Source organism: Chenopodium quinoa, unplaced genomic scaffold (assembly GCF_001683475.1).
Source record: "Chenopodium quinoa cultivar QQ74 unplaced genomic scaffold, ASM168347v1, whole genome shotgun sequence".
Lineage (NCBI taxonomy): Eukaryota > Viridiplantae > Streptophyta > Magnoliopsida > Caryophyllales > Amaranthaceae > Chenopodium > Chenopodium quinoa.
In genome coordinates, this window is record NW_018742556.1 from 2,092,035 (window position 1) to 2,104,789 (window position 12,755).

Sequence of the window (12,755 nt, forward strand, 5' to 3'; positions counted from 1 at the left end):
TCCACCCTAAATAAACCTTTCTTTTTCTTCAAGCTACTAAAAACTTAGCTACACTGATATGTTGTCCCTACCCCTCATATTGATGCTTAATAGCATATAATTCCATGATGAAAACCTTCAGTGACGGAGTGACCTAACATTCAAGGTAAAATGTGAATTTATCTGCAAATTAGCAGAGACTACTAATGCGGAAAAAAAAAAAGAAACTATTGCATGAGAAACTCAGAAGATCCTACTGCTATTACTAGTATGGAACATGATAACAATAAAATTAACAGAAAGTCCAGCCTGGAACGGTGAGAAATGGGGAATAATTCAAGGGGCAATATGGTCTAAAACAACAAAGGGGTAAATAGGGATGGAGCCATGGAGGTGTGGATGGAATTGGGCAGTGGTGAGCTAAGTATCTGATTCAGCAACACTGCAGTTTAATTTTGGGGGATAACTTACAATAACACGATCTTACAGAAACTGAAGAGTTACCTTATTACTCCAAAAAAAATCCCTCCACTCAAATTATTTAGGTAGTAAACCCTTCACACACCAATCCATTCATATGCATGACACTGAATTTAAAATTCATTGCTTAATGAAAGAAAGGCAAAAGCCCTATCAAAAAAAAAAAAAAAAAAAAAAAAACTACAGATAGAACAGAGAAAGGTTTTCACAGCTCAGTCATAAACTTAAATCAACAATTCTTTAGACAAAACCAAAAACAAAAATAAATAAATAAATAAAATAAAATAAAATTCCATAGAATCTGAAGTACCACTTTTTTCACATAACATATTCCTTTCATTTGCGAATTCTTGATGAGGGCAAAGCCAATATCGATATCATTTTAAATCGTAAAAACATCTTTACTATTCAAAGTAATTCAATATCACCACCATATAGAGTCTAATGGTGGCCTTAGGTAATTAGGTTATGAAAGGAGGCGTAAATTGTAAATGGCTAAATTTTTGAAGGCAAATGGCATCCTGGGGTGACATAGGGTACATAGGAAGCACCCCGACAAATTTTCTTTCCAAATCCAAAAAAATCCAAAATTGAAGGCTATAATCCACGCTTTTTGGCCAATTGTAAGAAATTTTTCCAAAATTTGACATGAATGTGTGGAGTGTCCCTTGATGCCATATAAATTGATTTTGAACCATAAGTCCATAACTAGTCTACAAATAGATGTATGAATTTTAGCTATGTTGCCAAAAATCACCAACTTGGCATCATGGGGTCGAGCACTCGAACATCACTACAAAAATGATGCTTTGTACTTCAATTCTAAACCCTATTCCCTCCATTCTCACACTTCTCAATAATTATATAACAAGAGTGAATAACTATCATCATCATTGAACTCCAACACTCACGGGGACAAAGTGTCATCCATCCCACTAAAATGCAAAGCTTTTTGTTTGGAGATTTCAAAGGTTGAATTAGATATGTTATACTATACATGATCCTAAAACAGAGGGGAAAAGGTATCTTCCCTAGTTTAAAAAAAAAAAAGTTGTTTTTGGTTCCAGAAACATTGAAATTCCCAACTTGGACAAACAAGTAAGCCTTTTAGTCTTCTTTCAGAAGCACTAGGAATTCTGTAACTAATGTTGAGCTAACTACTGCAACAAAAACACAGCATGACTCTCATGTCTCACTAAACCAAGATCTAGGGAGGTCCAGATGTACACTCATTACTCCTAAGTAAAGTACATAGCCTAAATCTAAAAGACACACAAACTATATCAAGCTAAATATCCGATAATTTCATACAGATTTACTCCCAAAAGAGTAGAGATACCAAAAAATGATCTAAGCCCTCAAAATAATATCACTTCAAAATGCCTCGAATATAAAACATGAAACAATCTAGACAAAAGCAACAAAATAAACGATAAAGTTAATCACTAGCATGAGCCATAAGGTACCAATGCAAAATGTCCACCCAAACATATGGTGTACCTTAATGAATCCATTCAATCCTAACCTCATCCTCTATCACTTATTGATCACTTGATAAATTATAACCCGAAAAATAACACACGACATGCTAGACCATCTTGCACAACCATAAGCAATCACAGCCAAACAAAGCTTATATGTTCGAAACCCCATCAAACTCCACAAAAACTAAATAGGAACAAAAATAAAACAGATGATCCCAAAACAGAGATAACGCGATAAACGCTCCTAAAAGACATCATGTACAATAACAAATATATAGTAGCTTAATGCAAACTACAGGGGTGATTTCACTAGAGAATAACAGTTCTCCCTTCTCATCGGACTGCCTCCGTCTTCAACTTTTTTCCTAAAACTCATCATTAATATTCCTTAACTTTAGTTTGCAACTATTCAAATTATAATGCCGCAAGTCACTGATTTAATCAAAACAAGAATTATCAAACAATAACACAGAAATTAACAATCCTCGAAAATATAACACTAAAATATTAAGTATTACCAGTATTAATTCTCAGAAAATACAATACCATCAATTCAACCGCATTTTACATACAATTCGTTAAAAAGCCTAAAACCCAGAAAAAAAAAAATTCACTTATCTTTAGTAGAAACACCATATTTCTCCTGCAATTTGACAAGATCTTCCTCCTTCTTCTTGAAATCAATCTTCTTGTTCATCTTAGCAGGCTGGTAATACAACACAATAAGATAACGATTGGCGACATTAAACCCAGAAAGATGATCGACAGCAGTTTTAGCATCGTAGATATCCTCGTACACTACGAAGGCTGTTCCTCGAGTATCCTTGTTAGTTCCGACGCGAATTTGACGAATTGCTCCGTACTTTCCGAAAATGTCGTACATCTCTTCGCTGGTGATGTTGAAGGGAAGATTACGAACGTAGAGAACTCTGTTCACCTCAGGAGGAAGACGAGTGTTGGCTTTCCTCAAGCTGATCGACATTTATTAGGGTTAGGGTTGTGAAGAATTGGGAATTGCAGAAGAGAAATTGGGGATTTTTCTAGGAGTAGGGTTTGGGGTTTTCCGACGATTGTAAATTGTAATTGATGGTTTATTATACGAGATGTTTGAGAAGGTGTTTTGATAAATTGCTTTATACTTCCGTACGTCGGTAAAAAAAATTACTGTATATAGTGATAATTAGGAAAGTCCTCACCACCCCCCAACCTTTTGGGTTGAGCGCCCGCCTCCTCTTCTTGTAGGGGTCAGCCATCCGTCGTATCGGATGACTACTCGGCTTACTTGCTATATCCCCGCGTCCTTGCACGGCTCGAATTTCTTTTCGAAATCCCTTTCCCCTCCTCCTCCCCCCGTTCTATCGTCCAAAACAGGCACAGGATATTCCTAAATCTTAATGTATTAGTTGAAAAAATAGAAAACAAATTAGAATTATTAGAAACAATAATATTCATGCTATAAGAAACAAAATGACCCACATTAGTAATTCAATTTATTGCGTGATTTGCCTCTCGATAAAAATATTGGATAATACAGGAGTTGAACTGAACTGAACTGAACTGAATAGAATTGAAATGAATATTTACGAGTAAGGAAATTAAGAACTGAACTGATTAGAGCTGAACTGAACTGAAATTAAGTTGAAGTGAACAAGCTCTAAAACTTTTCTCTTCAACTTATTTTCAGTTTAGTTCAGTTCATTTGTTAACTTCATTCAAAATATTCAGTTCAGTTCGGCTCAGTTCAGTCAATAAGAACAGGCCCTTAATGCATTAATGATGCAGTTGGCATGAGTCAATCAAGCTAGCTTGAGCTCACCATAACCCTGCACGGGCATGTGAGAGTGAGACATGGTAGTTGATGGACCATCTCCATGAGTATTATGTGTGGTCTATGGACATCATTCAAGCTAGGCACAATGAGTATTGTCTATAAACTATGCAAGTCAAAATGGGGGTTTAAGAGTGTATTCATTGTATAATCAACTAATTTGAATCATCTAATTTTATTTATTTGGAGCTTATAAATTATAATGTCATTGACATAAAGATATTATAGCATTATCTTAACATATTTAGCTATAAATTGAACTCCATTTTTCATAGCTAAACTTGTCGAAGCATAATATTTTTTTTTCTTATATTAATTTATCCAAATAAAGTGAAGCGAACATAGACTAAATAAGATTATTAACTTGCTTGTCAAACAAATACTCCTCCATAACTAGCAACATGTTTTACACATGTACATGAACATCTACCATCTACATGATCTACTCTAGTCTAGTCTTCTTCGTCTAGTAGTACAAAAGTGTAGCAACTCACAAAGTTTAAAACAATCAACTAATCAAGTCAAGTAAAAAAAAAAAAAAGATTAATCAAGTCAAGGTATGAAAATGATGAAATGAAGTGATTATTATTGTTTTTTATTAAAGAGCAAGTTCAGAGCTTTTGTTTTTTATTCATCATTCATTGCAAAAATATTGACACATAGTTTTAAATAAACTGTAACATGAATTGATAATTAAAGAGGAAATTTATTATCGGTTTAAAATCTAGGCTAAGGGCCTGTTCTCATACGATTATTTTCAGTTGCAATAAGTTCAGTTCAGTTCAGCTCTATTAAGTTCAGTTCAGCTCTAATAATATCGGTTCAGTTCAGCTCTTAATTTCCTTCTCTTATAAAATATTCATTTCACTTCAGTTCAGTTAAGCTTTAATAATTTCAATTCAGTTCAGTTTAACTCTAATAAGTTCAATTCAGCTTAGGCCCTTAAATGTCAATTGTTACTTTATTTACTTCTTCTCTTAACAACGATTTTCCTTGAAGCAGATAAAATAAAGAGACTGTGAGCCCTAATAGATGGAAAACTATAGTTGTTGTACTTGTTACAAAAGTGATCATTTATTCATTCTCATTTGCTAAGTGCTAAATGAGGCCAATAGGGCACATGACGAGTTGGCGAGGTAAAATCATTTATTAGTTGTACACCCCTCCCCTTTTTTTTTAAAAAAAAATGCCTAAATATGGACTATTTAAGGTTTGTATTTGCTTTTTTTTTTTAAGTTTGTAATTGCTTTGATGAGCTGAATTTTTCTAATCTAAATTTATTTTTGATGAATTTTTTAATGCGTTTGATATTGAAACTTGCTTTGTTTGAACATACCTTATTTAAATTCATTTTTTTATCCTAAACTTATATGTATTGAAAGTCAAAATAATTCGAGGATAATAAATCATCAGCATAACAATTGTAAGTAGCCACTCCAGTTCCCCAAATACATAAAAAATACTTCTCTGGGTTAACGGATTTTTATCTTTATAATAATGCAACAAAGGACCAAAAAAAAAAAAAAAAATTGTCAAGCAAAGTCATCATATGCCACGTGGCACTCTTGGCTTGACTAGTGACTAGCGATAGATATTTTGTAGCAAAATATCATATCATAGATGATATATGTAGTATATACAAGAATATGATTTTCAAATCACATGAACATGACCATTATTGAAGATTTTAACATTTCAAATGGAATGGGTAATATTTTAATACATAAATTTGAAAATTAGGAGAGACATACTTCCTACAAGCAAAAAAAAAAAAAAAGTTATCATAATGATCGAGTCTTTATCTTAATTTGAATAAATCAACATCATATAGTCTTCATGTGGCTCAATTACTACATCCAAAGTTCCAACGGTCCAAACTCACTTACTACATCCGTTTTATATTATCTATAATGATTTGACATAAAGTATAGAAAAAAATGTCTAATCGTTACAAATAATATGAAACGGAGGTAGTTTAAAACATACTCTCTCCGTCCCCTTTTGATAATCCTTTATGGACAAATTTTAGTCCAAAAATGTTCACCCCATTTGCTTTTTCCAACCACCATTAATATTAATTTTTTACCAAAATTCCCTCAAATTTGCAACAATATTTGTGCAAATCTAACTTTTTTATGTAAATTTTGTTTTTCCATGTACTTTTATTACTTTCATTCTCTATTTTTTTGCATACCCAATGTCAATTTACTTTTTCAATGTACTTTAACTATTTTTTTTTGTGTTTATTAATTCCTGTGAAAAATGCTCATAAGAGACTATCAAAAGGGGACAGATGGAGTACTTATAAACGATATTAGTAATCTGAATATCTTTAAAATTGACTTCCAAGCTAGCCAATAAGTAACAAGCTAAGACCAATATTTACATTATCCGTAGAATACACCATTACAGTACTTCATCCGATAACTAAGGGATTTAAATTTGATTCTAATTTACCATCATACATATCCTTGTTCTATATTGTATATATTACACCTCTCCTCGATTTTAAAGGGTGAAACAATGGATATGATAATTGTCGTTTATCATACATAATATGAAGTTGTAGAGAAAACAAGGCCTAGCTTAATAGGTGAAAATCATGATCTTATTTGTATTCTGTACACTAAAAAATACAATAACAAAATTCTCTCTTTTAAGTAAGACCAACTAATATAACTTACTATACTATATCGTCCTACACAAAATATTTTATGAAAATGATCTTCCCAAGAACCAAGGAGGCAATTGAGGAAGACAACCTAGTGAAGTGGCCTAAGGGTCACCACGCATCCTCGAGATGCAAGGTTCAAGTCTCACCCTGAAAAAATCCCACTTTTTGAGGTTGAGGTGATGGAGTAGTGACATCGCTCCCACCTCGTATCCCTGAAATCTAGGGATCAAGTCTGCAACAATTTCATAATCTTAGACCTTTCTTTTGGGAAGAAATTTTCTCCATAACAACTCGAAAATGAAGTGTTTCACAAGGAATTTGAATAACACCTTGCTGATGATACCCAAATTCACTAGCGGATAATTGAAGCAAATCAACAATAGAAGGATGCTTCATCCATCCTAAAGGTACCATAAACCTCTCTTCTTCCTCCTCACACTTGCCTACCAAAACAGGCACATATCCTCGTCTAACTTCACGTTTATGATGATTATTATTATGTATACTCTCTTCGTCACTAAATATTTTTGAGTATCGAGATGGTGAATACATCGATAGATATTGCTCCCTCTTCCTAACTATCTTCCCTATCAACCCCATTATTGTAAAGAGTAGTGTAGTACGTAAAATTTACTCCTTGGTTTTTTGGTTAACATTGAAGAAGATAGAGAGAAATATTATATATGCATGGCTATTTTTTGCATATATATTTTGCAAATTTATGATTTATATAGTCGTTGTTGCTCCTCGGCTGTCTTTTTCGTGAGTATTTTTTATTTTATTTTATCAAGTAAATGTAACGAAGCACGAAGTATATATTATTTTTATCATAATATGATGTATGTAAAAGAACATGCATTTGAAGATTCAACATAATTCAAAGTCAAAGATGACGAATTAAGACATTCAAGACTCGAGAGCATAAGACATAATAATCAACGAACCTTATAGCATATCAGTCGATCTCTATAAATCAAATCATCATGCACATGTCCTAAATAGGCATGACTTATTGACTTGTTCAATATGTAGTTTGACAAATACCTAACTATAAACGGCCCAACAAATCTAGGTGACTCTGATACCATGTTAAATTTCGAAACAATATGAAATGGGTCTGGGCAATCCAAATAATAAGAAAGAGAGTTTGGTCCACAAACAAGACTTATGAGCTTCCATACTAAAACTAATTATTGACAATAGTATGGGTTACTTCTCTACCTTATAAAGTGCAAACACCTCTCTCTTTCTTCAATATAGAACACTCACAAGTGGGATGAAATGAGTTTCAACATGTCAATACACATAATCTTTAATTGTTTATATGTTTAACTCTTAATAAATAATTTTTTTAAAAAAAATGATATACTGAAAGTACAAATCAAGACGGTTCAAACAATTTTCCGCATGACTATATTATTCGTTACTTATAAATTACAATAGATAGTCATTGGCATAGCATATGAAAAAACGTAAAAGTCAATAAGGTGCAATACTAAAATAAAAGAACGGAAAAAGTATAAGAAATATTCATTTTTCGAAACTTAAACTAGCTAGCTTGTACATCGAGAATAAGACAAGAGTGCCCAAAGGGGTGGTGAATAAAGTGTTGAACTTTGTAGAGAAACCTATCCCCGCTCTGCCATTTTTCTTCTGCAAGGATACATTCATTCGAATTATGATGATCAGTTGAGAATGAGCGAAAAACCAATAACTTGGTATATGATTTCACTATTGTAAACGTGATTGACAAATCAAGAATTTATTTTTTATTTTTATTTTTATCTTTATTTATTTTTATTTTTTTTTACAACGGCAATCAAGAATTTATGAACACAAACAATTGATTAAAAATTATCGATCAACAATATGAACATCCCGTTCAAAGTAATGATAATAAATTATCATATAGATTATTGTCAATCATTTTCGTATAGTCGTATCATCTGGAAAATAAAATCTCCTAACAATGTAACTAGTTATTTAACTTATTGGTAAAATATGGCAAGAAATGTCAAAGTGAATTGTAGGATACACAGCAGCTTCCACTAGAAGCTTCTATATTCTGTTAGGCTTGTATAACAGAATTGTACACCTCACATATTATTTGTATTTTATATTTATAGCTTTTCCTAGTCAGCAAGTTAGTTAGGAGTTAGGCTATAAATATTTATTACAGGCTATACATTATTTTGAGAGAGATATCAGAATAATAAATCCCCAAATTAATTTCTACATTTTCTCTCTCTAAATTCTTTGGTTCAAGTTTAAGTGTATCAATTTTCATGGTATCAGAGCAGAAGGATTTCGATCTTTCGGATTGATTTTCTGGTTTGATTTGCTTGTTTTTCGCTAGATTTTGTTTTGATTCAGCATTTTGCTGACAAATTACCTTAATTCGATTCAATTTTTCTTGAAATTGAGGCGAATTTTTTGCGATCGATCGAACTTGATTCATCGATTATTTCAATCGTTTGATTGATTCTTCTTCCTCTTCTTCTTATACTATAATGGCGGCTCAAGATTCTCTTAATCAACAATCAATTTCTGCTGCTGGTTACACTGATAAGTACTTCCTTGGATCTGGTGATCAACCTGATCAACATCTTGGAGCTCACAAGTTTAATGGCGACAATTTCCTTACCTGGAATCGTGCGATTAGACTTGTGCTTGGAGCGAAGAACAAGCTCTGCTTCATTGATGGAACTTGTAGACGACCTGATGCAGATTCTTCGGATTTGCAAAAATGGATTAGAAACGATTATATGGTTCAGTCATGGTTGCTGAATTCTATGGAGAAGATAATCTCTGAAGGCTTCATTCTTCAACAATCGGCTAATCAATTGTATGAAGAAATTGTTGAAAGGTATGGCCAATTTAATGCGCCTCAGTTATTTGATTTGCATAAGAAGTTGATTTCTATAGAACAAGATTCTGATTCAATTGTCCAATATTACTCTAAATTGAAAAGAGTTTGGGATGAAATTCAACTATTGGAAGGTTTTCCAGATTGTGATTGTGGAGCTTTAGCTCATTGTACTTGTGGAATTCTGAAGAAAATTCTTGCTGCTGATCAAAAGCAGAAGTTAATTCAGTTTTTAGCTGGTCTAGATAGAGATTATGATGCTGCTAAGACTAATATCATCAATATGGATCCTTTTCCTACTGTGTATCCTACATTAGTTGCAAAATTTAAGCATGATTCATATGTTTTTCAGGACTCAATCACTAGTCAAGTTAAAGCTGTTGGAGTCAAACAAGCTGGATTGTACAAATTTACTTCACCTTCTTTTTCTAGTTCAAATAAACCTTTGTATGAAGACTCTTCTTCTGTTTCTTGTCATGTTAGTTCTTCTAGACCTAAGCTTAGTTTACTTCATTCTAGGCTAGGTCATATCTCTGTACAGAATTTTCCAAATTGACAGTTCCTTTTGCTTCAAATAAAATCAATGATTTTGGTTGTGAATCATGTATTTTTGCTAAAGCTCATAAACATCCTTTTCCTATCTCTTCTTCTCATGCTTCTTGTGCCTTTGAGTTAATACATGTTGATCTCTGGGGACCATATAGGCATTCTACTTTATCTGGTGCTCATTACTTTCTTACTATACTTGATGATTTTTCAAGAGTTACTTGGACTCATCTAGTTCATAATAAGACTCAAGTACCTGCTATTGTCAAAGGTTTTCTAGCCTATGTAGAAAATCAATTCTCTTCTTTTGTCAAGACTATTAGAAGTGACAATGGGACTGAGATCATTCAAGATGCCTGTTCTGTTCTGTTTTCTGATAAAGGCATAGTTCATCATAGAAGTTTTCCTGGGGTACCTCAGCAAAATAGTAGGGTGGAACGCAAACACATACATCTTCTTGAGACTACTAGGGCCTTAAAATTTCATGCTAGTTTACCTATCAGATTTTGGGGTGACTGTCTTCTTGCTGCAACATATTTGATTAATCTCATGCCTAGTTCAGTGTTACATTGGAAGACACCTTATGAAGTTCTAATGAAGAAGTTACCTGTTTATGATCATTTGAGGGTCATTGGTTGTTTGTGTTATGCTGCTCATAAGACTTCAGACAAGTTTGCTAGGAGGGCTAAGAAATGCATCTTCTTAGGGTATCCTTATGGTCAAAAGGGATACAAACTTTATGATTTGGAAAGTAGGAAGATTATTTTGAGCAGGGATGTTATTTTCTTTGAGGAGGTTTTTCCTTTCAAATCTGGAGATTCAAGTCTAATAGAATCTTCTGATTCTTTTCAGCATGGATCTATGGTCAATCCTGTAGTTTATCATCCTGATATTCCACCTTTCCCTATAATTCAAGATTCCTCTGAAGCTACTGTTTCTTCTTCCTCAGATTCTGTTTCTAATACTCAGAATAATCTGAAGGATCTTAGTGATTCTTCTGTATCTATTCCTGTTCTTGAGGTTTCTGATCTAGTTCATTCTGATCCACCTATATTGAGAAGATCTTCTAGGCCTGTTAATCTTTCTTCTAAATTGGAAGGTTTTATTGTTCCTTCTACTGGTTTGCCTGGTCAGGCTAGTTCTTCTGGTTCTTCAAGCTTCAATGCTTATGTTTGTCCTGTTATTTCTTCCTTCTATAAAGATCAACTTCCTAGTCTGGCTAACTTGTTGTCTCATGTTGATCCTGCTTCATATAATCAGGCTAAACAGGATCCTGTTTGGGTTGAAGCAATGAACAAGGAACTTGATGCTTTGGAGAAGAATGGTACTTGGGATTTAGTTGATTGTCCCAAAGATGTTAAACCTATTGGTTGTAAATGGGTTTATAAAACCAAGTTTAATCCAGATGGAACAGTTGAAAGATGCAAAGGGAGACTTGTTGCCAGGGGTGATAGACAGATCAAAGGGAAAGATTATAAGCACACCTTCAGTCCAGTTGCAAAGTTCACAACTGTTAGACTTGTTATTGCTCTTGCAGCAGCTTGTGGCATGGAATTGCATCAATTGGATATTAATAATGCATTTTTGCATGGGTATGTTGATGAAGAATTATATATGCAGCCTCCTCCTGGGTATTCTAAAGCCAGACCTGGACAGGTTTGCAAATTGAAAAAGGTCTTTATATGGCTTAAGACAAGCCTCAAGACAATGGAACATGGAACTTAGCAGATTTTTTAAGTCTCTTGGTTTCACACAATCCAAGTATGACTACTCAATGTTTACTTCTTCTGGTTCTGATTTTACAGTTGTGGTCACATATGTGGATGATTTACTCATTGTTGGTACAAATTTGTCTTTGATTCAAGCTTTGAAGGATCAGTTGCATTCTCAGTTTACTATCAAAGATTTGGGACCACTTAAGTATTTTCTTGGCATTGAAGTTACCAGATCTTCTTCTGGTATTCTCCTTAATCAGAGAAAATATGTTCTAGACTTACTGGAAAATACTGGTATGATGGACTGTAAGCCTGCTAAGTTTCCTTTACCTAAGGGTTTGAAGCTCAACAAGCTTGTTGGTGAGAAAATTTCAGATCCTGAGATTTATAGAAGAATTATTGGCAAACTGTTATATCTCAACATGACAAGGCCTGACATCTCATATGTTGTTCAACATTTAAGTCAGTTTCTTGCTGATCCTAGGGTTCCTCATTTCCAGGCTGCTCAGCATGTTTTGAGGTATCTGAAGGGTTCTTTTCATCATGGACTGTTCTATTCTGCAAATTCAAGTATGAAAGTACAGGCATACTGTGATGCAGACTGGGGTTCCTGTGATTTTTCTGCTAGATCACTTACAGGATACTGTGTATTCCTAGGTCCTTCCTTGATTTCTTGGAAGACCAAGAAACAAAAGGTAGTCTCCAAAAGCTCTACCGAGGCTGAATATCGTAGCATGAGTCACACTACTAGTGAGCTTAATTGGATATATAACTTGCTTTCTGACTTGCAAGTACCTCTACCTCTGCCCATTCCTTTGTTCTGTGACAATATTTCTGCTCAGCTAATTGCAGAAAATCCTTGTCTACATGACAAAACGAAGCACCTGAAAATTGATGTGCATTAGGTAAGGGAAAATGTGGAATCTGGCTTCCTGAAGATTCATCATGTTTGTTCTGCAGAGCAATTGGCAGATATTATGACAAAACCCCTTGGTGCAGAACAACACCTGAATTTGACTCTCAAGCTTGGAATTGTTGTTCCTGATTCCTCTGTCACACCATTTCAGCTTGAGGGGGGGATGTAGGATACACAACAGCTTCCACTAGAAGCTTCTATATTCTGTTAGGCTTGTATAACAGAATTGTACAGCTCAGATATTATTTGTATTTTATATTTATAGCT

The 12,755-nt window shown here is 33.8% G+C and overlaps 2 protein-coding genes across 2 annotated transcripts; both read right to left on the bottom strand.

Annotated features, from left to right (window-relative positions):
- Positions 1 to 2,418: 2,418 nt before the first annotated feature.
- LOC110720512 (splicing factor 3B subunit 6-like protein) lies at positions 2,419 to 3,070 on the bottom strand. Its single transcript, XM_021899552.1, has one exon. The coding sequence runs from the start codon at positions 2,923 to 2,925 to the stop codon at positions 2,554 to 2,556; it is 372 nt and encodes a 123-aa protein (XP_021755244.1). The 5' UTR covers positions 2,926 to 3,070; the 3' UTR covers positions 2,419 to 2,553.
- Positions 3,071 to 6,688: 3,618 nt separating this feature from the next.
- On the bottom strand, positions 6,689 to 7,045 carry LOC110720316 (auxin-responsive protein SAUR71-like). Its single transcript, XM_021899319.1, has one exon. It carries the CDS (start codon positions 7,043 to 7,045, stop codon positions 6,689 to 6,691), a length of 357 nt encoding a protein of 118 aa, XP_021755011.1.
- Positions 7,046 to 12,755: the final 5,710 nt, after the last annotated feature.

Excerpts from the sequence above, each read along its gene's own strand:
- LOC110720316 (XM_021899319.1), bottom strand. The coding sequence starts at position 7,045 with ATGGGGTTGATAGGGAAGATAGTTAGGAAGAGGGAGCAATATCTATCG.
- LOC110720512 (XM_021899552.1), bottom strand. The coding sequence starts at position 2,925 with ATGTCGATCAGCTTGAGGAAAGCCAACACTCGTCTTCCTCCTGAGGTG.